At 34.3% G+C, this 25181-nt stretch overlaps 1 protein-coding gene across 10 annotated transcripts in view; it reads left to right on the top strand.

Moving 5' to 3' along the window:
• STAG1 (STAG1 cohesin complex component) overlaps positions 1 to 25181 on the top strand; it is a gene marked incomplete at its 3' end in the record, with an annotated part of 382903 nt that overhangs the window by 256009 nt on the left and 101713 nt on the right. For all 10 annotated transcript variants that reach the window (XM_079154996.1, XM_079154998.1, XM_079155002.1 and 7 more), the window contains 3 exons: positions 7916 to 8039; positions 16392 to 16490; positions 17000 to 17079. In XM_079154996.1, coding sequence (XP_079011122.1) covers positions 7916 to 8039; positions 16392 to 16490; positions 17000 to 17079 — 303 coding nt within the window. The remainder of the gene's footprint in view (positions 1 to 7915; positions 8040 to 16391; positions 16491 to 16999; positions 17080 to 25181) is intronic.

Raw genomic sequence — 25181 nt, 5'->3', positions numbered from 1 at the left:
TTAGAGTCCTTGTGAGATTCCTTGTATATGAACAGTGATTGTGTCAATATCTCTATATTTGCCAAGAGTTTTCCCCAAAATTTATTTTACAGTCATATTTATTTTTTCTACATCCTTACTAGGAAAGCGTCCATAGGGATAGTGCAAGAAGCATTTAAGATAGAGTCCATTTTTTTTGTAAGCAGAATATCATAAATTTCCATCTGCCAAGAGTTCAGACTTTAAAGGGTCATGTTTCCCAAAAAAGATGTGACAATCTGTAAATTGAGTTTTTCATAAAAACAAACATGATTACTTTTTATGCTATAAAATAGTGTTAGAACAAAGAATTTTTGTAATCGTACAATTATAGTTTTCTATTTCTTGTTCTTTCTTTTTTTTATTTATTTTCATTGAAAACAAATGGGATACATGTTATTTTGTTTGTACATGGAGTAACAGTGTACCATTTGCATAATCATACATTTACATAGGGTATTGATGTTTGATTCATTCTGTTATTTTTTCCCTCCCCCCCACCCCTCCCACCCCTCCCACCCCTCTTTTCCCTCTATACAGTCCCTCCTTCCTCCATTCTTGCCCCCCTTACACCCCCCGTTATGTGTCACCATCCGCTTATCAGTGAGATCATTCGCCCTTTGGTTTTTTGAGATTGGCTTATCTCACTTAGCATAATATTCTCCAATTTCATCCATTTGCCTCAAATGCCATAATTTTATCATTCTTCATGGCAGAGTAATATTCCGTTGTATATATGTGCCACAATTTCTTTATCCATTCATCAATTGAAGGACATCTAGGTTGGTTCCACAGTCTGGCTATTGTGAATTGAGCAGCAGTGAACATTGATGTGGCTGTATCTCTGTAGTATGCTGATTTTAAGTCCTTTGGGTATAGGCCGAGGAGTGGGATAGCTGGGTCAAATGGTGGGTCCATTCCAAGTTTTCTGAGGAATCTCCATACTGCTTTCCAGAGTGGCTGCACTAATTTGCAGCCCCACCAGCAATGTATGAGTGTGCCTTTTTCCCCACATCCTCGCCAACACCTATTGTTGCTTGTATTCTTGGTAATCGCCATTCTAATTGGGGTGAGATGGAATCTTAGTGTAGTTTTGATTTGCATTTCTCTTATTCCTAAAGATGGTGAACATTTTTTCATACGTTTGTTGATTGCTTGTAGATCTTCTTCTGTGAAGCGTCTGTTCATATCCTTAGCCCATTTGTTGATTGGGTTATTTGTATTCTTGGTGTAGAGTTTTTTGAGTTCTTTATATATTCTGGAAATTAGCGCTCTGAAGTATGAGTGGCAAAGATATTCTCCCACACTGTAGGCTCTCTCTTCGCATTGCTGATAGTTTCCTTTGCTGAGAGGAAGCTGTTTAGTTTGAATCTGTCCCAGTTATTGATTCTTGCTTTTATCTCTTGTGCTATGGGAGTCCTGTTAAGGAAGTCTGATCCTAAGCCAACAAGGTGAAGATTTGGACCTACTTTTTCTTCTATAAGATGCTGGGTCTCTGGTCTGATTCCGAGGCCTTGATCCATTGTGAGTTGAGTTTTGTGCAGGGTGAGAGATAGGGGTTTCGTTTCATTCTGTTGCATATGGATTTCCAGTTTTCCCAGCACCGTTTGTTGAAGAGGCTATCTTTTCTCCATTGCATATTTTTGGAACCTTTGTCTAGTATGAGAAAATTGTATTTATTTGGGTTTGTGTCCGTGTCCTCTGTTCTGTAGCATTGATCTACCTGTCTATTTTGGTGCCAGTACCATGCCATTTTTGTTACTATTGCTTTGTAGTATAGTTGAAGATCTGGTATTGCAATACCCCCTGTTTCATTCTTCCTGCTAAGGATTGCTTTAGCTATTCTGGGTTTCTTATTCTTCCAGATGAATTTCATGATTGCTTGCCCTGTTTCTGTAAGGTACATTATTGGGATTTTAATTGGAAATGCATTGAATCTGTATAGCACTTTAGGTAGTATGGCCATTTTGAAAATAGTAATTCTGCCTATCCAAGAAATGGGAAATCTTTCCATCTTCTAAGGTCTTCCTCAGTTTCTTTCTTCAGTGCTTTATAGTTTTCATTGTAGAGATCTTTTACCTCTTTTGTTAGATTGATTCCCAAGTATTTTATTTTTTTTGAGGCTATTGCAAATGGAGTTGTTTTCCTCATTTCCCTTTCAGCTGTTTCGTCGCTTGCGATAAAAATGCTTTAGATTTATGCGTGTTGATTTTATAATCTGCTATTTTGCTAAATTCATTGATGAGGTCTAGAAGTTTTCTGGAGGAGGTTTTTGGATCCTCTAAATATAGAATCATGTCATCAGCAAATAGTGACAGCTTAAGTTCCTCTTTTCCTATTCGTATCCCTTTAATTTCTTTAGTCTGCATAATTGCTCTGGCTAGAGTTTGGATGACAATTCTTGTTCTTTCTTTAAATTTCCAAATAAAGGATAATCTTACCTTCATATTTAGTCATTCATTTCAAGGCCCCAGTGATACAATGCAGTGAATATTAGTCTATCTTATGATTGTCTTTATACCTTTCTCCTCGTCTTAAAAATGTTTTTACCCCCTGCTTAATATTTGCCTTGGAAGCTGTCAAATGCCACAGCTCGATATTACCATTTCTAAATGAGATGAGGCAATGAGAAATAGAGATTGCATATTAAAAAATAAATTTCATATGAACTGGAAATTGGAAGGTCTTATGTATGAAAAACTTATCTTTATATAAAAATATAATCAAATCAGAGAATATTTAGAAACATATTGCACTGTTACTTTACAACCTACCTTCTTAAATATAAATTTTAGTTCCTGGAGTGCAAGAATATTTTGTCTAATAGTAGGAATGTAGGACAGGAATAATCAAAGCATAGATTTCAGTAGAACTTGAAAGAATAATCAATGTAGGTAATCTAATAGAATTTAGAGTATTTTAGACATAGGGATGACTACAAACATGTATGTGCTGATACACTTGCTGTTTGAACTAAAGGAGAACTAATTTGTGATCCAGACAATAAGACAGTTGGTTACAATGAGCGTGATAAGGATTATTAACAATAATAATAAAAACTAATGTTAGCTACTTTTTACCATAACTCCCAAGCTTGGCAGTGTAAAACATTTATACTTTCATAATTTTATGGATCCAGAATTTGGGAGTCCCAGCTAGGTAGTGCTCGCACAGATTTCTCAATATTGATCACAGTTAATATCATACAATAGAGTGACTATTGGTAATAATATTGTACTGTACATTTCAAAAAGTTAAAAAGGATTTAATTTTTTTTGCTACAAAGATAAGTGAGCATATAGATATGTTTAAATTTGACTTAAATATTACACAGTATATACATAAATCAGTATCACTTGTTACCCCGTTAATTTGTAGAATTTTTATGTATCAGTTAAAAATTAATCCAAAAGTGATTTCTATTTAGACATCCCTTGAGAATTCAGGTGTCTTAGACCTTAACTACAATTGTAGGATCTGCTTCCAAGATTTATTTATATGTCTGACAAAAGTCCCCAGTTATCCCACAGAGGTTTTCGTAGGGCTGCCTGAATGTCATCAAAACATGGCCAATGGCTTTCTGCATAGAGAGTTGTTCAAGAGATAATAAAACAGAAGTCACAAGATCTTTTTTACTTACCTTCAAAAGTAACAAGTCTTCATTTTAACCATATTATATTCATCAGATATAAGTTATTTAGTATATTCACACTCAAGTAAAAGGAAATTAATCTTCACCAAAGAGAATAGTAGAGTTAAGGTGAAAAGGATCAGATTGACACCTGAAGTTAAACAAGCCCTGGAATTCCTAGGAGATATGCTGTTTCCAAGTATTGGCAGTCATGCAGAGAAGCTGTATTCCAAGAATGAAAGCTGTTTAGGAGTCTAGTTGATGAAACAAAAATGGCATTAGAGGCTCAGTAGTAGCAGGGTGCTTCCCTCACACACCCAAGGCCCTTGATTCAATCCCTAGCACTGCACAAGACAAAAACAAGGGAAAAACCCAAAGCATTAGAAATTAGGAATGTATAGAGAGGTAGCTGTAAGAAATGTTTTAAACAAGATTTTTTTTCCCTTAAATAAAGCTAATTAAGCCTTTTTATCCTCTGACCTGTGGAAAATAGCCACGCTGAATCCCATTGTTAATGGTAATTCTAAGAATTAACTTAATTCTAAGTATAAAGGAAGAATGAGTGAAGCTGTTCAACCTTATTGTCATGGTAGTTTTAATAAGAATACCATGCCTATTGATTTGTTCTCAGGCTGCTTCCATGAGTTTGTATAATAATACTTAGCCTGTTGTTGTTTGTTTTTGTTTTTGTGTGGTAGCATTGACTTTTGTAAAGGTGGTATAATAGTAGTCAGATGGATTCCTTATAGAGTTTATGTTTTATAATTGTGTTTTGTTTTGGAAAGGGATTATGTTTTCTTTTGGGAATCGTTTTTTTTTTTGTTTGTTTGTTTGTTTGTTTTTGTTTTTCCTTTCTGTTATCATTTCTTTTTATTTGAATAGCCCTTTAGAAAATAAAGTATGTAACCCTGCACCTTGCAGAGACAGAAGTCTATATTAAACAGCAAGATATAATCAAGTGACAGGGAAGGATCTGAAACACTGATTTAGAGAGAAATTTTAAAATGTCTAATAAAGTTGAAGATATATATTCATTCTCACCCAGTAATTTAACTTCTAATTATACACCCATTGTCTAATAGATGCTGTTGACCACATCCTACAATGGGTGCACAGTTGTTTTCAAGAGAGAATATTTACTGCCTTACAACTTGTATTAGATTCCCATCACTGTGACAAATATCTGAGATAAACAACTTTAAAAGGGAGAAAAAGTTTATTTTGGCTTACAGTTTCTGAGGTTTCAGTCCATGATGACTTGACCCTGTTGCCTTTGGACCTGTGGTGAGGTAGTACATAAGGATAGGGAGCCACATGATAGAAGAAACTTCTTACTTCATGGCAACCAAGTAGCAAAAACTGTGAAGAAGGACCCAGGGTCCCAGTAATCCCTTTGAGAGTATGCTCCCTATGACCTTCCCTGAGGCCCCACTTCTTAAAGTTTCCCCACCTCCCAGTAGTGTCTCAGATTGGCAGCCAAGCCTTTAGCATTGGGTCCTACAGGGGACATATAAGATCCAAACCATTATAAAGATGTAAAACATTCTGGTACTTTCTTACCTACATATTTTTATATATTTGTTGTAGCTCACTAACTTTATTTTATAATGTACTAGTGGATGTTGATATACTGTTTGAAAAACTGCTGTGGACAAACACTCATGCATGTGCACAAGAAGATAAGTACATCAATACTCATGGAGTCCTTGTTAATAAGAGTAAAAACTTGGAAATAACCTAAATTCCTATAAGTAAGAGATGTATAAATAATTTGTAATATGCTCATAGGAACACTGAGTACCAGTTAAAATTAATGTATTAGAGCTATATGAATTGGTATGTATACATTGTAAAACTTGTTTTATGAAAAAGCAAGTTGGAGAAGAATATCTACAGGATGTTTATGTGAAGTTTGAAAATATATGAAACAATATAACAATATGGATGAAGTTAAAACAAAGATAAATATAGGAATGATATTCACTAAATCAAGGATTGTTATTTACTTTTATGTAGGGAGTTGCATCAGTAAGAAGGATATAGAAAATTTTATTTATAATATTCATTTCTTTGCTGAGCAGTAGATACATAGTTATTCATTACATTGTTTCTATACCATTTTATATCTGAAATTTTTTGTTTTAAGAAAAAAGAAATTTCTTTGAGTCTTTAGTGCTTCAGAATAGCATAGGTATCATCTCATACTTGTGGTAAAGTTATTTGGGGGGCATGTACTGGGGATTGAACCCAGGGGCATTTTGACAGGGTTACATTCCCAGCCCTTTTTATTTTGTATTTTGAAACAGTCTTACTAAATTGCTTCAAGCCTAAATTACTGAGGCTGGCCTCTGATTTGTAATTCTCCTGCCTAAGCCTCCCAAGTCACTGGGATCAGAGATGTACTCCACCACTCCTGGCTACATTTTATACTGTATTGTCTTCTTGAGTCTAGGCTGATAAGACTAAAATGATAGGTTATAATGACTTGCATTTATAGGAAGTTTATTAGGAGTATTTTACTTGTAGTAAGTGACTTCATTCTCACAATAGACAGCACAGGTTCTGGACAAAACATTCAGAGTTCATTCAGAGTTCAAATACTGATTCTGCTATTTACTAGTTGCATGAACTTAGACAAATTACTTTCCCCTTTCTTAGGTTTCCTTATATAAGGAAAACTTGTTTTATGAGAAACTTGTTTTATGAAAAAGCAAGTTGGAGAAGAATGTCTACAGGATGTTTATGTGAAGTTTGAAAATATATGAAATAATATAACAATATGGATGAAGTTCCTTATATAAGGAAACCTAAGAAAGGGGAAAGTAACTTGTCTAAGATCATGCAACTAGTAAATAGCAGAATCAGTATTTGAACTCTGAATGTTTTGTCCAGAACCTGTGCTGTTATGCACTATGTTACAGAACCTCTCCGTGAGAAATAGGTAACAATCAGAAATGTAGGGAAACTAAAATTTGAGGTTGGTAATATAGTTTGGGAAGAGAAAATTTCCCCCATTTTTATTATTGAGCAAGAGAGTGGCCTAGAAGGAACTGAAATTTATTAGAGCAAGGAATGAAATATTAGAATTTTAGCATTCATTACAAAAGAGAAACAAGTGTGCTTTATATTAAATTTTCAATTAAAATAAGATGATTGCCTTGTATAAGTTAGTTAAAATTTCTTATAATTATTTGTATGTGGTAAATCAGAAAACTTGAAGATTGATTTACAAAAGAAAATCAGGATTCACCATATTACCTTAATATATATATATTTTTTTAAGTTACAGCTAATGTGGGCTGGGGCTATAGCTCAGTTGGTAGAGTGCTTGCCTTGCAAACACATGGCTTTGCGTTCAATCCTTAGCACCGCAAAAACAAAAAACTATGTTAGAGCTAATAACCTGGTGAACAATGAGGTAAAAGTGTTAGCACTGTATTTGTTCATGATTCATAGATCTTTAAGTAGGAAAGTCATCCCAGAAGTATTGTATTAAATGCTTATAGCGAGGCAAAGAGCCATCTCTGGGCAGTGAGCCAGAATCCTGACATTTGGAGTTGTTCTTCTGTCACTTCACAGTATATTCACCAAGATTGGTCTCTTTTTAACTATACTAGATTATTATTTCCCATTCTTCAGCCTATAAAATAAATGAACTAAAGATGAAAGACCCATGATTTGAAGGAAGAGATAAACTTCATTCTACACATGTGTAAGATAATTATATAATGCAGTTTAATTTACAATAAATTACTTCATGATTTAGACTTTGTAAACTATTGCACATTTTCAAATAATTTTGGCTTTTGCATGAGTTTGCCTCAGATATATAACTAGTTTCTTAGTCATAAAGATTACTTTAAGTTCATTAGATGTGTGCTAGTTTATAAAGATTAACAGTTCTTTAGAGAAACACTTTTTGAACTGTACATTATTCTGTACTTGGATGTTGACACTTTGGTTTTCTCAGGAGATTTAACATGTTTGTTGGCTCTATAATAATTGTGAGGTTCTCACAAAGTTCTCAATGTCATTGTCTGCTCCAGTGAAAACAGAGCACTTGGACCAAAATAAGATGTTTTCAGAATGATATTGGTAGTTTTTATTTCACAGAAACTATATGTAAAACAAGATATTTGAGTTGGAGGGCTTTGAGACTGCAGATACATATACAAGTGTTATAAATTATATTTGTTACTTTTTGAAAGTGAGTGTGAATACATTCCAGTTTTGGATATTAATTCTTTATTTTATTCCCTACTCTAGAGATGCTATTGCTGAGATTAGAGCCATTTGTATTGAAGAGATTGGAGTATGGATGAAAATGTATAGTGATGCCTTTTTAAATGACAGTTACCTGAAATATGTTGGCTGGACTCTTCATGACAGGGTAAGTAATAGCTTGTAAGCTTTGGAATATATGTTTGTATCAAATCTAGCATGCTAGGAATCAAAACTGCAATAGTTGATTTTTTAAGAGTTTTAATAATATTAAATTTAAGGTGATGCAACATAGTAACTGTTTATTTGAAGAGCATGAGAAAATTTGCATCATTGGCCCATGTGTAAAAAGTTGTCTTATTTAGATGCAATGCTCTCTTGAATCAAGATGACCTGATATATCTGAACTTACAAGAGAATTCTTATCATATCCCAAGAAGATAATTATGCTCTTTTTCTTACTTGGAATAAAAAACAAAAACAAAAACTCTTGTTTCTCTTAATATATAAAAACTAAATAGCTTGTTTTTTTCTTGTACCAGGAATTGAACCCAAGGGCACTTAACCTCTAAACCATATCACCCGTCCTTTCTTAAATTTTTTATTTTAAGACAGGGTCTTGCTAAATTGCTGAGACTTGCTTTACATTTGTAATCCTCCTACCTCAGCCTCCCAAGTCACTGGGATTATAGGCTTATACCACCATGCCTGGCTAAAAACTAAATAACATTCATGTTTTGAATTTCCAGGGTTTTATCATAGTAGAATGTTTTAAAAGAGTTAAATAGATTTGTTGAAATCTAGAATACTTAATCTAAAAATCTTTTTCTACTTCTAACGTCTTAGAAAAGGCTCTCACTTTAACATGACATTATCAAATCCTGAATAAGTAATCCTCAACATAACCAAGGCTAAGAATGAGAAGTTATTAAAATTTTTATTTAAAAAAAAAAAAAAAAACAACCCTGACATTCTGTAACTCTAACTGCCAGGTATTCATAAACATGATGATCCACCCCCATCCCTTCAACCCACCCCCATTCTGCATACTCATGGTAGGTAGTAGCTCTACTACTAAGTTACAACTGTAGCCTCTTTTTTATTTTTACTTTAAGACATCCAGTCTGACCTTGAACTTGAGATCCTCCTGCCTCAACCTCTCAAGTAGCTGAGATTATAAGCATACACCACTGTGCTGGCATAAGTATAGAAATCTTATAATAATTTAAATTGTTGTATTTGAACTCTTAAAAGTGTCATAGCTATCAGAAGTCATTTTATTTTTTTAAATGCAATTATATACTTACTTTTTTTTTTTTTTGGTACTGTTATTGAACCCAGAGATGCTTCATCACTAAGCTATATCCCTAACCCTTTTTAATTTTTTATTTTGAGACAGGATCTCACTAACTTGGCCAGGCTGTCCTGGAACTAGTGATCTTCATGCCTTAGCCTCCCCAAGTAGCTGGGATTACAATCATGCAACTCCCAAGCCTAACTAACATCACAGTTTTTTTGTTATTATTGTTGTTTTTTTTGTTTTTTTGTTTTGTTTTGTTTTGTTTTTGCGATACTGGGGATTGAACCCAGGGCTTTGTGCTTACGAGGCAAGCACTCTACCAACTGAGCTATATTCCCAGCCCAAATGTCACAGTTTTTAATTGATGATAAAAGAAAAGAGGTTCTTACCTCTCCCTGCCCCCAGCTTGTCATTTGAAGGGAAATCTAATTAGTATGTAGTGAGTGTTTTCCTGAATCTGTATCTTCCCTAACTATCTTAATATCCTTTTCTTTGCATTAGTAAATTCAAGCTAGATTCTGATTTTGTCTTGTTTTGTTTTGTTTTGTTTTGTGTCTAATCCTCATGAGGAATTAGAACCTTTGCATCTAAGTCCACCTCAAGTTAATCCAACTAGATTTTACTTCAGTGTGAGAGAATGTAGAATTATACAGTGCACATTCATCACACATATGCACACTCCTATATTCAACAAGACAGTCTCTTTTGTAGGATTGGATTTAAAGTTTTTCAATTTTATTGCCCACCACTGCCATCCCAGTTCTTTCCCCTATTCTCACAGTATTCTTCTGAATTTATGTAATGGTTTTCACTTTTAACAAAGCTTCTCGTATGGCCAGAGTCTTGGGAAACCCAATTTTTTCACATGGCTTACCACCAATTAAAAAAAAAAGGAAAAAAAAAAAAAAAAAACCACTAAACTGTTTTTATAGAAATTCACTGTCCAGAAAAAGGAGGTCGATTTCTCTTGTACATTGTTGATAAAAAATAATACAAATATTCAATAAAATGATTTCTTAAACCTCTGTCACCCCAAATTATTTTACTTTTAAATGTTGTAAGTATTAAGTATTAAATAATAATCCCTTCTTTTTTTTTTTTTTTGGTCATTTCTACTCTGATCCCTCTGCATCTTTTTTTTTTAATAAGAATAAGAATTAGTCATTTTTCTTCTTGTTTTAGTCATCTGATTGAAACTGCACCTTCTTTAGGCTGTGGTCTCTGTCTTCAGATTCATCCTGTGCCTCTTTCAAATGAGCTAATAAAACTTTTGTCTTGATTTTAGAACTTTAGAGGTTATAACCTAGTCCACCCTCCTGAATAAAATAAACTTTTTTAAAATTGTAAGTTTTATACTATAAGTTTTGGTCAATAGAAAGAAAATCCCTAACAACTAAAGTAGTTGTTCTCTAGGTTCTCTACCTAGCCATTTTAGTTCTGCACAATAAGCCTAATTTGCCTAATTCTGACATAATATTAGTAATTTACGTATTTTGGACTAAATATCTTAAGATCTGTGGGAATTTATGCTCATGATTCTAATTGCCTTGCTCTTATGCTTTATTTATATTGCTCTTTACTGCTTTTGCTTTTACCATGTGTGTTATTCCATTTTGGGTTGCTATATCTGAGACAGAATAATTTATAAAGAAAAGGGTTATTTTGACTCACAGTTTAAGAAGCCCAAGAGCATGACCCTGGCATCTGCATGGTTTCTAACTGCTATGAAGTTGGTCTATACAGAAGAGCAAAAAAGCAAGTAAAATTTCCACAATACTTAACTCATTCCTGCAGGAGAAATATTCATCCACTTATGAAGGCAGACCTCTCATGGTCTGAAGGCCTTTTAAAGATCCCACCACCTTTTAACACTATCACGTTAGAGACCAGTCTTTGGCTTGTGTTTTTAACAGGGAAAAACTACGTCCAAACCGTAGCACCTGTGTGTACAACTATTTTTATACTTCTTAGCATATGTTGATTCCCCATATCAGAATCTTCGTAGTATTTAACAATCTGTTACCCATCTCATTTCTTCTGTTTCTGTTGACTCATCCTGTATCCTGTTTCTCCTGAGGATACCCAGACTGACCCTCTCAAGGAAATCTTCTCTCTACCCCTATACCCCTGCTACGTACTAACACATCCATTTCCCGACAGTTCACTTGAATTTGGTTCTTTTTAACTTTCACAATATTTCCATTTAAATATTCTCCTGGGAGCATAAATTATTGTCCCTTAAAGATATCTCATTATGAAATTGTGTTTACCATTATTTACACAATACTTGTTATAGCACTTAATTTTTTTTACAAAAGTATTAAAGAATCTCTGTTAATACCCAAACCTTTCCCCTAATAAATCATTTTGTCATTGTTGCTTTTATTTTCATATATTTATGTAGTTATTCAGTAATATTTATTGAGCAGGTAATATGCATTAAATGCTGTTAAATAGCATTCACATTTCAAAACAGTTTTTTTTGTAATGGGAAAACAAAACATTAAGGATACTATAATAGAAATAACTGCAAAGCATAGCAGAGCACCAGAGTAGACCACTTAGCAAAAAGGCAATTAGAGTTTTCATTCCAACAATAGGTTGTTTTCTAATTCTCTGAAGTGCTTTCATGAATACCACCTTACTTATTTAATTTTTAAGGTCCTATGGTGTAGGCAGGACACATTATAGGTAAAGAATCAACACTTGGTAAGAGAGATGGTTGCTTGGGAATTATAGCTGGACAAGGTGAAAATGAAACTCAATTCATGTCCTTACTATATCTGTATCTATAGTACCAAAAAAATTGTTGAGCAGCTAATATGCACTAGATGCTGTGTTACATATCATTCATATTTGAAGATTTTTTTTTAATCTGTTTTTTTTTGGCAGGGATACTGGGGATTGAACTCAGGGGTGCTTTATCACTGAACTATTTCCCTAGCCCCCCACCTTTTTTTTTTTTAGATAGGGTCTCACTAAGTTGCTTAGGGCCTTGCTAAATTGCTGAAGCTGACCTTGAACCTGCAGTCCTCCTGCCTCAACCTCCCTAGTCACTGGGATTATAGATGTGCATCACCATGCCCAACTTATATCTATAATTTTTAATGTATGAATTTGGATGTATTAATTTCATTTTTCTTGGCATTGGTGTCAAATCAGTGTCATGTCAATGGTTAGGGAGAAGTCAGTCGTGCTTCCTTAGATCTGAGGTTGTGACTAGACATTGAGACATCCATCTTCAGCCTTTTACTCATCCATTGTTGATCTTGTTTCATTTTATATGTTACATAATAATTCCACCATTGACTTTCCACTTACCTTTCATCCAGGAATACCATATCCTTTGAGCCAGTTCTGTAGATCCCCATTGGTTATTCTTGAACCTTGCTGCTCTTTACAATATCATATTCTGTCCCAGTTCATTTTTTGTTGCTATAAGAGAATACTAGATTCTGGATAGTTTATAAAGAAAGTAGGTTTATTTAGCACATATATGAGGGCTCAAAGTCCAAGATCAAGCAGCACCATCTAGTCAACCCCTCATGAGGACCTTCTGGTTATAATATGGCAAATGACATCCCATAGTAGAAGTGGGTGTGAGAGAGTTCACATGGTAAAAGTTAAAGAAGGAGAGCAGGAAGGAGCCAGGCTCTCTATTACAGCCCAATCTCTTGAGTTATAATAGACCTAATCCACTTCTGCAAGACCAGCATTAGTCCTTTCACAAGTGTGGTCCCTATTCACTTACCTCCCACTAGGCTCCACTTATGGGTTTCACCACTTTCAATGCCATTACACTGGGGACTGGGAACCAAACTCCAACATTTAAAGTTTTGGGAAAGAAACCATATTCAAACCATAGTATGCTTCTCTTGCATTGAATGATTAGGTGATACTTCCTTATCTGTGCTGTTGTAATCTTATCACCTCCGTTGCTACTGGGAGCCAAATTCCCTATTTTGTCTGATGAGGTTTAACCTTAATCTAGTGAAAATGTCTCTGTAGATCATGAGAACAGCTCCTAGCATTGGCCTTAAGATAACTGCCAAAATTGAAACTCCACAGTCTTTCAACAAAGGGATGGACAGGGAGGAGTCATGTATCCTCTACCTAGGGGTATGAGTCATTTTCAGGCTCACAAACTCAAAAAAAAAAAAAAAAAAAAACAACTAGTAATTAAAGGTCCTCACCTACATCCACCCAGATATTTTTTTTAGATCTCACTTCTTTTCTATTGTATTTCTGATTTTGGCATGGAAGAATTGCTTAAGTTCACCAAAGAAGCAACACTAGCCTTGAACTCACAATTGAATGACCTGACCTTGTTATTTTCTCTTTAGGATCACAGTGCAGTATAGCAACAACTACTCAGTTACACAGTTCTTAGAGTTACTGTTATTCACCCTGCTCCCTCAAATGTCAGGATAGTGTACAAGCTAGTAGTAGTACACATTCCTTTTCACCAACAGGTGAAAACCCTAGCAAAATACAATACTATTTCGTATCAGGAGTTGTCAGTACTAATCCCATTGGATTCTTCCTCCAAGCAATTCAGTCTTCAAGTAATTCAACCCCAGAATCTTAACAAAAACATTAGATACCACCTATTTTAGGTCACAATCCCTAAAAGCCACACTTGTTTCTTTTGTTTCAATTTCGTTGATTTCAGCTCTGATTTTAACTATTTCCTGTCTTCTACTTTTGGTGTTGCTCTGTTCTTCTTTTTCTAGGGCTTTGAGCTGTAGTGTTAGGTTGTTTATTTGTTGATTTTTTTTTCTTCTTTTATTGAATGTACTCCATGAAATAAATTTTCAATTTTCCTCTAAGTACTGCTTTCATAGTGTCCCAGAGATTTTGATATGATGTATCTTTGTTCTCGTTTACCTCTAAGAATTTTTAATTTCCCTCCTGATGTCTTCTGTTATCCATTCATCATACAATAGCGTATTATTTAATCTCTAGGTGTTGGAGTAGTTTCTGTTTTTTACTCTGTCATTTATTTCTAATTTCAATCAATTATGATCTGATAGAATACAAGGTAGTATCTCTATCTTGTATTTGCTAACATTAGCTTTGTAGCATAAAATATGGTCTATTTTAGAGAAGGATCCATGTGCTGCTGAGAAGAAAGTGTATTCGCTCTTTGTTGGATGGTATATTCTGTATATGTCTGTTAAGTCTAAATTATCAATTGTGTTATTGAGATCTATGGTTTCTTTGTTCAATTTTTGTTTGGAGGATCTGTCCAGTGGTGGGCTTGAAGTCAGGGATTTTTGTGATGACAGTATAGTCATGTGTCACTTAACAATGGTGATATGTTCTGAAAGATGTGTCACTTGACCATTTTTTCAGTGAATAAACATGAGAGTATATGTGCACAAACCTAGATGGTGTAGGTCAATAATTGCATGTGACTTCTTAGTGTAAACTTGAGACATGGTAAACACAAGATTGTGGAAAGCTGCTGCCAGTTAAACATAAGCTTATAAGTAGATGTGTGCACTAAAATAATGATAAAAACATAGCAGATGCAAAAGCTAGTAATTTATTATTTTCAAATATTACATACTGTATGTAATTGTATGTGCATAGTAGGTTTGTTTACATCAGCATCGACACAAACAACTCCTAAGTTGTGCTGTGATGTTAGGATGGCTACGAGGTCCCTAGGTAGTAGGAATTTTTCAGTTCCATTACATCTTCTGGGATTATCTTTGTATTGTAATCCCTGATTGACCAAAGTATTGTTTTGTAGCACATGGTATCACTGAGGTTTGTATTCAGGAGTATCCTATAAGAAAATGAGGAAAATATGATAAAGCAGGAAACAGACTAACAGAAAGCTGGTTTCAGATTAAGTCTAGTCTCAGCATGATCTAACAGTGAACTCTAGAGAATAAATTACATCTTAAAGTTTGTCTTGCCAGATTCAAGACAGTTGGACTGTTTTACCATTATGTCTTTACTCTGGTATGGGCCTTAGTCTGGGAAAGGAGAGAGTGAGGTAGAGTGAATAGAGAGAAAAGGTGGAGCCATACCTCTTAGAAATTTCTGTTCCAGGTGGGTCTTGTCAACCATGGTGGTTTCTTCAGAGAAAGGTGCAGTTAGGGACCATTAGCAGTCCACGGAGGATGAAGGATTAACAAGTACAATTCCTCCTACATGCTAGAGCCTTAATAGGAAATACTGCTTAATTCAGTGCTGTGCTACAAATAGTTGAATTTGTTTGCTAGAGCGTGATTATACATATTTATCCATGAATGAGTTCAGTGGTATTCCACTGGTACCTCACTATCATCTATGGAAGAGGTATTTATGTTGTAGATATCTGCATATATAACAAAGTGGGCCCTTTTCCCCAGAATGAGTTGCTAAAACTTTTACCAGCACACCCCTGCACTTAGTCTTTTCAACAACTTTATAAATATGAGTGCTGAGTATCAGTGTGATTAATATACTTGCCTTTTCACGTGCTCCAAAGAAATGTAGAACTGGAAATAAAATCTAGAATTATCTGATTTCGGGACTGGGGCTTCTACTGCTATAGCACATTACTTCTTGTGAAGCCTAGAAATTTTAGTCTCTTGAATCCTTTGAGAGTGTTGACTAAATTTCTAGATGATGCTGTACACACTTTGTGTACCTAGTGATTGCCAGCATCCTGTATTTCTAATTAATAACTTTATTAAAGATATTCTAGCAAATAGCATCCCTAGGACTCTTCACTGTATCATTTTCCTGGTGTTTTAAACATTCTGCTGTTTATTACTCTCCTTAGAATTTAAAAAGCATCCAGTAAATATTTGTTGCATGAATAAAATGATGACCTTTAATATGAAATTGTTTTTCCACAGGATTATTCTATAATTACATATAGAACAAATGAGCATGCCCTTCTGTAATTAATGATCATAGGTTAAAAATCTGAGTATCAGAATAATATGAGAGATACTCATTATTATATGATCAGAGTTGATAAATGTTTGGCAAAATTATATTCACAAGTAACTAAAGGATTCTCAGTGTGTTTTAAAATAAATCTAAGTTCAACACAAACTATACAGTTGCTCAGTCTTGTCCCATATTGAATTACAAAATAATGTAAGTTGAATGATTAAACTGAAATTATTTTATTCTTCATAAAGACTTCAATATTTTTATTATCTTTCTGGTGTGGAATTAACTGCTGCTTTTATGTTTTTATTTGTATCTCTGAAGCAAGGGGAAGTCAGACTGAAATGTTTAAAAGCCCTACAAAGCCTATATACCAATAGAGAACTATTCCCCAAACTGGAGCTCTTCACTAACCGATTCAAGGTAAGCATCAAGAACAGTGAGCTTATTTTCACAGTACCTACATTACACCTACGTTATTCCTCATTATAACCTTGTAGTAAAGCTAGTTTAGCAAATGACATTACTGTAATAAGTGTTTAGTTCATATTCTTTAAGTAAACTCACACAAAATAAATGAATGAATCTCCGCTTTACCATAAGCACAAAAGTTACTGTTGCCTTAAAAAAGTCTTTCTTGCTTAAAATTATTTCTTTATATATTATTTTTAATGAATGTATTAATTTTGTAACTAAAGGTTTCCCTGTCACAGTGTTCTGGGAGTGCCAGTTGATGAGAAAGACTTTAAATTACAAACATTTGTATTAGCATCTCTTTTGCAAGAGTAGAACTATGAGAATATGGTTTCAAAAGTAAAACTTCCCATTTAACCTATCTTTAGTGTGGCATATATGCCCCAAAATACATAACCTTAAGTCTCTTTCAGCTTATTTATGTTCATGATTGATTTGTTTTATAACTGTTATTTTAGGATCGCATTGTATCGATGACACTTGACAAAGAATATGACGTTGCTGTGGAAGCTATTCGATTGGTTACTCTAATACTTCAGTGAGTATATCTTTTAATATTTTGATATTTTAATGCCCTTTTCTCTGCTTTATTGATGTCCTTTCCTGTATAATACCCTTAAATATGTTTATCAGTTTAGGTTCTACTCTTAACACCTTAACGTTTTGTTTAGAACAAAGTATTCTCCGTTTTTCTTTTCTTTTTTTTTTTTTTTTTTTGTGTATGTGTATATGCGTGTGTGCATTTGTTTTATTTTTGTTTTTCATTTTGACTGTTGTCTCTTCCATGTAAAAGTTCTTTCATACAATTGAGTGAAAATATCAATGACGTGACCTATCTTCCTCTTTAAAACAAAAACAAAGAACAAAGGAGGCTTCAAAAGGAAGACCCTTAGGATAGGTTTTTCCAGTAGGCTTTTTGGAATGTGTCTAAAACCAAAAGAAAGAAAATAAAACAGATAATTGTTTTATTTACAAAAGAATCTAAAATAGATTTTAAAATAGCAATTTAATGGAAAGCTATTTTAAGGAAAAGGGCTTTTTCATTATAGGTTTGACTATAAACATAGAATCTGTGTGAGAGAATGTGATTTCTAGCAAAGTTGTTACATACTCTCCTCTACATACTTGATAATGGCACACCTGTGGTGAACTAAATAGTTATACTGGGGTCTACTGTTGCTTGAGCTCTTTATACCTTTTTGCTTTTATACCATACTTTTTATTATTTTGGCTTTATACTATATGTTAAAATACAGCCTCTTCTCTTATTGGTAGATTCTCTTTTCCCTGTCTCTTTAAAAATCCTTTTTTCTATGATAAGAATGTTTAAAATATACTTGTCAGTTGCTTCAAAACTTCAGTTAGAGAATATCATGCTAAGTGAAATAAGCCAATCCCCAAAACTCAAAGGCTGAATGTTTTCTCTGATAAGTGGATGCTATACATAATGGAGGGGGGGGGGGGGCGGGCAGAAGTGTGGGGGAGAATGGAGAAATGTTGCATTGTATAGAGGGGAGGAGAGAAGGCAGGGGAGGAAAGATGGTGGAATGAGACAAACATCATTACCCTATGAAAAGTTGTACTCCATTTTGTGTACAATAAATCAGAATGCATTCTGCCGTCATAACTGAATAGAGCAAACTATTAAAAATAATTTTTAAAAAAGTAAAAAACCTTGGGTTAGTATTTTAACTATTAGAACTTCATGGAACTTAAGGAGAAAATGGAGGTTTTATTATATCATATCATTTTATTCATGAAAAGATGAATTTCTTTATTTAGATATCATTAAGTCTTATACATTTAACTTAATTTTCCATAGTGACCTTTTGTGTTATTTAGTAGGTTAATTCTTAAAAGCTTTATAGTTTCATTGCTATATGATTAGTATTTAGCATTTTCTACTTCTTGGTTTTGATGGGAAGGTTTATGTTTTACTGTGAGACAGGGTCTCACTGAGTTGCTCAGGGCCTCCCTAATTGGTTGAGTCTGGCCTCAACTTTGCTATCCTCCTACCTCAGCCTCCTGAGTTGCCAGGATTACAGGCACATGCCACCATGCCCAGCTTCTACTTATTGCTTAGGTATAGAAATCTTCAATTTCTTATAGGTATACCTGTAGTCTTATAGGTGTACCTGATTAGAACTCTGACTTCTTCAAATGATTTGTTTATTCTATTACTTGTCCTATGTTACATTTTCTAAAAACAATTTCAGTTCCTAACCTTGTAACTTTTCATGCTCTTGTCAAATTGCATAGCCAGGACCTTTTGTACTGTTAACAGTGTCACTGATAGAAGATATTTTTGTTCTAGGAAAGCATTTAAAGTTTTTAGTTTCTGTGTATCTTTGATAAAAGTCCCTTTGTATTTAGAGTTTTCTGAGGTTTTCTTTTTATACGCTAATGAGTCTGACTTAAATGAATAGATTTGTCTAATGGTAAGCTACCCCTTGTATTTTTATATATATATATATAGTTGATATCTTTATGTGATGTTGGGAATTGAACCCAGTGCCTCATCACATGCTAGGCAAGTAGTCTACCACTGAGCCACAACCCCAGCCCCAACTTGGATTTCTAGAATAAATTTTGTTTGATTTTGATATAGTTTGTTCTGTTTAAATACAGTATTCTGTACACATCTGTGTTCACTAATAAATTTGAAATTTTTTGAAATTAAATTTATTTTTTAGCAGATACATAAAAACAAAACTTGTAAGAGGCTAGAGGTATAATTCAATGGTACAATGTTTACCTAACATGGGCAAGGCTTTGGGTTTGATCACCATCAACAAAAAAAAAGTATAAGTAAAATAGTACGCAGTAATGGAGTAATGTGATATTTCATTACGTATATACATTGTGTAATGTTGAAATCAGATTAAATATATGTATCTCCTCAGTCATCATTTCTTTGTGGTAAAAAACTTTGAAAATTCTTTCCTCCTTCTGAAATGTATACATTATTCTTATCTATTGTCATCCTACTGTCCCATAGTATGCTTGAACTTATGTGTAACTAACTCAATAGCCATTGATTAGGGTCTCTTCATCCTTCCCTCTCCCTTACTCTCCCCAACCTCTCCTAACTACCATTCTGCTCTCAACTTCTATATCTGCTTTTTTATATTACACATATGTGCCTGGCTTATTTCAACTAACACAATGATTGCTAGTTCTATCCACATTTTTCATGAAGCACAGGAATTCATACTTTTTCATGGCTGAACTGTTTTCCATTTTGTATACATATCACCTTTTCTTCATCATTCATTAGTTGATAGAAACTTTGTTTGCTTCCATTTCTTGTCTGTTGTGAATAGTGCTGCAGTGAACTTTACAGGCATCTCTTCGATGTAGTGATTTCATTTCCTTAGTATATATACTCAATAGTGGGATTTCTGGATCATAGGAAAGTTCTATTTTTCTGTTTTTTTTTTTTTTTTTTCTAGTTTTATATTTTTAGTTGTAGATTGACCCAACACCTTTATTCTGTTTTTTAAATTTATTTTTACGTAGTGCTGAGGATTGAACCCAATGCCCTACGTGTGCCAGACAAGCTCTCTACCATTGAGCTACAACCCCAGCTCCCTGCTTTTTATTTTTTAAAGAATGTGCATACTGTTTTCCACAAGGACTGAACTAATTTACATTCACACTAACAGTGTGAGTTTCCTTAATTCTTACCAATACTTGATACCTTTAGTCTTTTTGATAGAAGCCATTCTTACCAGGATGAGCTGACAACCTTATTGTATGGTTTTTTGGTTGTTGTTTCTCAGTACTGCTGATTGAACCCAGGGGTGTTTTAATGCTGAATCACATCCCCAGTCCTATTTTATATTTTTATTTTTAAAGAAAGGGTCTCACCTCACCTTTGCTGAGACTAGCTTTGAACTTGTGATCCTCCTGCCTCAGCCTCCTGAGCCACTGGGATTATAGGCGTGTGCCACCACATCATCTTATGTCCCATTTTTTAATCAGATTGGATTTTTGCTGTTGGCATTTTTGAAGTTCATTGTATGTTCTGCATATTAGCCCCTTGTCAGGTATATAGTTTGGAAATATTTTCTCCCATTCTTGAAATTGTCCACCTTCACTCTTTACTGTATTCTTTGCTGTTCAGACAATTAGTAGTTTGATATAATACCATTTTTGCTTTGTTTCCTATACTTTTCTGCTCTTGTTTCCTTTGTTCTTGAGGTCTTCTCCAGAATATCCTTGACCATTTCAGTGTCCCTAAAGCATTTCTCCCATTTTCTTTTAGTAGTTTCATAGTTTCAGATCTTACATAAATCTTTAGTCCTGTAGAGTTGATTTTTGAAATGAGTGTTAAATTGGGGGGGGGGGGGGTCGTCTCATTTTCTTCTGTGTGGGGATATCCAATTTTCCCAGCACCATTTACTGAAAATACCATTCCTTCTCCCATGTGTATTTTTCGCATCTTTGTTGAAAGTCAGCTAGCTATACATGCTTGTTTACTTCTAGTCTGTTTTGTTCCATTGGTCTATGTCTCTTTTTTACCAGTCCCATGCCATTTTGATTACTACAGATTTGTGATCTATTTTGAAGTCAGGTAAAATAATGTCTCCTGCTTTGTTATTTTTACCCAAGCTTGGTTTGACTATTGGGAGTATTTTGTGAACCACACATACAAATTTTAGTGCTGTTTTTCTAGTTCTGTGACAAATGTCATTGGTACGTTGATAGGGATTGCATTGAGTCTGTTGATCACTTTGGGCAGTATGGACCTTTTAAAACTACTAATCCTTTCAACCTATGAACAGGGGATCTCTTTCCACTTACTTGTGTTCTCTTTAGTTTCTTTCACTGGCCTTTTATAGATTGCATTGTAGAGATCTTTCACCTTTTTGGTTAAACTTATCCCTCGGTTTTTTTGTTTTGTTGGTTGGTTTGGTTTGGTAAGTATTATAAATGGAATTGCTGTCTTCATTCCTATTTCAGATAATTTGCTGTTGGTGCGTAGCAATGCTACTGAAAACTTTTTATGATGATTTTGTATCCTGCAACTTTGCTCAGTTAATTTATTAGTTGTAATTGTTTTCTGGCAGTGTGTTTGGGTTTTTGTTGTTGTTACTGATTTTATGTTTAAGATCATGTGATCTGCAAACAGTGACAATTTGATGATGACTTTTCCAGTTTGGATGCCCTTCATTTCTTTCTCTTGCCTGATTGTTCTGGTTAGGATTTCTAATATTCTTTTGAATAAAAGTGGTAAATGTGGGTATCTTTTTCTTGTTTCAGACCTTAGAAAGCTTTCAGCTTTTCCCCTTTCAGTAATTGTTATCTGTTGTCTTATTATAAATGGCCTTTTTTATGTTGAGGTATGTTCTTTCTGTACCTAAGTTAGTGTTTTACCATGAAAAGATGTTGCATTTATCAACTGCCTTTTCTGCACCTATTAAGAGGGTCATGTGGTTTTTGTCCTTCATTCTGTTGATACTGTGTTTCACATTTATTGATTGGCATATGTTGAACCAGTTTGGCCTCCTTGAGATAAAGCCTACTTTATCATGTGAATAATCTTTCTAATGTGCTATTGGTTTTGGTTTGCTAGTTTTGTTAAGGATTTTTGTATCTGTATTTATCCAAGATATTGGCTTAAGTTCTCTTTTTTGGTTATATCATTGTCTTGTTTGGTATCAAGGTAATACTTGTAGAAAGTGTTAGAATTCTTTCCTCTTTTTTTAAATACATTAAGGAAAGATTAGTATTAATTCTCTTAAGTATTTGATAGAACTTGAGAGTAAAGCCAACTGGTGCTTTAATGTGAGACCTTTATTTTACTGATTCAATCTTGTTATTTATTATTGGTCTTTTCACAGTTTGTTTTTTCTTGATTCATTTTTGGTAAGTCATGTATGATACAATTTTTTACTTGTTTTTATTCATAGAAATTCAGTAAGTAAATTTATTACCTTTTACATCCTAACAGATTTATTTTTTAAAGGACTGGATTAAGGTTAAAACATGGGGCATATAGTATAGAATAAAAAATAGAAACTTAAGCTGTTTTGGGGGGATTTTTGTTCGTTTTTTTCTTTTGATTTTTGTTACTGTTACAGGGATTAAACCCAGGGATGCTTAACTACTGAACCATATCCCCAGCTTTTTTCATTTTTTATTTTGAGACAGGGTCTTGCTAAGTTGCTTAAGGCCTTGCCAAGTTACTGAGGCTAGTCTCAAACTTATAATCTCCCTCCCTCCTTCAGCCTCCTGAGTTGCTGGTATTATAGGCATACACCACCATGCCTGACTTAAGCCATTTTGCTATTTGTTTTATCACCATAATGAACTGGTGCAGAGAATGCCCTGTACAAAACACAGTGAATGTTCAGAGATCAGACTGTTCCCTTAGCAAGACAGAAGAATTCAGTCTTCGGTATTTGAAATTTAGGCTGCAGTCTTCATTTTTGGATGAATCATTGGGTATGTATGGCACAATCCATGCTTTTAGCCAGATTTGAACAGAAAATTGGCCACTTGACCCAGTTGGAAATTGAGGAAATTTTGGTTTTGTCTATCATATGACAACTGAAGTTCCTCCCCACAACATAGTATCAGTGAAGTTGTACTTCTTGTCGGACTCCTTGATATAGGCTGCAGAATTCTTTTCTATATTTCTCCAATGCCTCAGTAGTGTACTTCACCAGATCCTGTTGCATCTCTTCCTTTAAGTCCGTATTTTTTGATCATTGCCTTGCCATACGTGGTTACTTTGGAGCAGGATCTGACTGACTGCAACAGTCTTCAAAGGGAGGTGATGGCATGGCTCAGGACCAGAGAGAACTGCTGAAGCTACAGCACATCTCTGTTTTCCAGTTTTATTATAGAGAGTTTAGTAGTATATTTTTGCTTTCCACCAAAAAAAAAAAAAAAAAAACAGTTTATAGCTTTCCTCTCTCTTTGATTCTCTTACTGCAGAATATGTTCTGAATGTTTTGATCAATTTTTTATATTTTCTTAATATGTTTAGAGACAATAGGGCTGGAGAGGTTAATCAGTGGTAAAGCACTTGCCCAATATGCACAAACCCTGGGTTTGATCCCTGGCACCACAAAATAAGTAAATAAAAAATAAAAACAATGTACATCTATATTGCATATAATTATAGACTTATTTATTATGTTGAATTTATATATTGTTTCATATTATTTATACCTTTGCTTAGTTTTTGTCTATTTTTTAAGAATGTTGTGTAAAAGTCTCTAATTGTTGCCTTACCTTTCCTTACAGGTGTTGCTCATAAAACATTTTTCATAATCATTTATGAAGAGTTTTTCCCCCTCTAAAATCTATTTTTAAGTACTAGGTTTTGCTGGTGAATTCACCAGCTTATTGAAACCTTTGCCCTGAATAATACAGTATCCTGACATTCTAACCACTCATCTATTTCAGTGGTATTATCTGGAATTTGAGATGAGATCTGTATCATTAGAGCATTTGTGTGTGTGTGTGTGTCTTTTTTATTTAGTTTCAGTACTTGGTCATTTAGATAACTCATTTATTTTTTTACTCTGATATTTCTCCTTCCTTTATTTCCAGCAAAGAGTAATTATCTCAGTCTTCTCCACAAAATATCTAAGTAAGTTAGATTACTTCCTTCAAGAGTGTTTGCAAACTTCTGACACTTGTTTGCCTAAAAAAAAAAATCCTACTTTCACCACAAATGTACAAGATTGAATGGTTTTGTAAGTGTGTGTTTAAGGTTCTTTTCTGCGTGTTTATTTAGGTGGTAAGAGCAGATGATGTCTTAATTTAAAGATACAATTGTAGAACTATAGCTGTGTCAGATATTCCAAATGCATTGGATACACTGGTGCTTTTGTGAATTTCTCATAGATCTCAACAGCTCCCCGGAGTAAACAGTGCCTCCTCTAGCTATTTACTTTGTGACCTAGCCTTTGACTTTCATGTTTTCTGTGTGGAAGTTGCTTGCCCTAAAGGTAGTTCTATGGGGCATAGTGTTTTAAAAAAAATCTACTCACACTGATTCCTTTTCAGTCTGACTGACTGACTCCTTATATTCCATATAAGGCCTGCAGGAAAACCAAGACTGGATGAATCAAGTATCATGCACTCCCTAGGAGCCTCTCTTATTTCTGCTACCATGGACTGCTCTAGTCAAAATTTTACCTTGAGAACTCTTTAAACTCCTGCACCAGGTTCTAATTCCTAAAATTTCTTATAACTTTAAGGAATATTCATAAAGTTTTCTTTGAAATTTTTTGAAACTTGGTGTTCCAGATTGGCTGGGGAAAAGGCTTCAGAGTACCACACACTCTGACATCTCTCTCTAGTTGTATATGGACATAATGCCTTTCTTTTATTTATTTTTATGTGGTGCTGAGGGTCAAACCCAGCGCATCACACGTGCTAGGCAGGTGCTCTATCACTGAGCTACAGTCCCAGCCCTGACATCTTCTGTCTCTTTAAAGAAATCGTATTAGTAAGGGGTAATGGAACCTGCTTGTAATCCCACCTGCTCTAGAGGCCTGAGGCAGGAGTATCACAAGTTCAAGGCCAGCCTGGGCAACTTAAGCAGACATTGTCCCAGAATAAAATAGAAAGGCCTAAGGAAGTAACTCAGTGATAGTACCCCACATTCTGTCTCTAGTA

The sequence above is a fragment of the Sciurus vulgaris genome, assembly GCF_902686455.1.
Source record: "Sciurus vulgaris genome assembly, chromosome: 10".
Taxonomy (NCBI): Eukaryota; Metazoa; Chordata; class Mammalia; order Rodentia; family Sciuridae; genus Sciurus; species Sciurus vulgaris.
The sequence above is the reverse complement of the archived record's forward strand: the minus strand, read 5'-3'. Positions and strand labels throughout refer to the sequence as shown.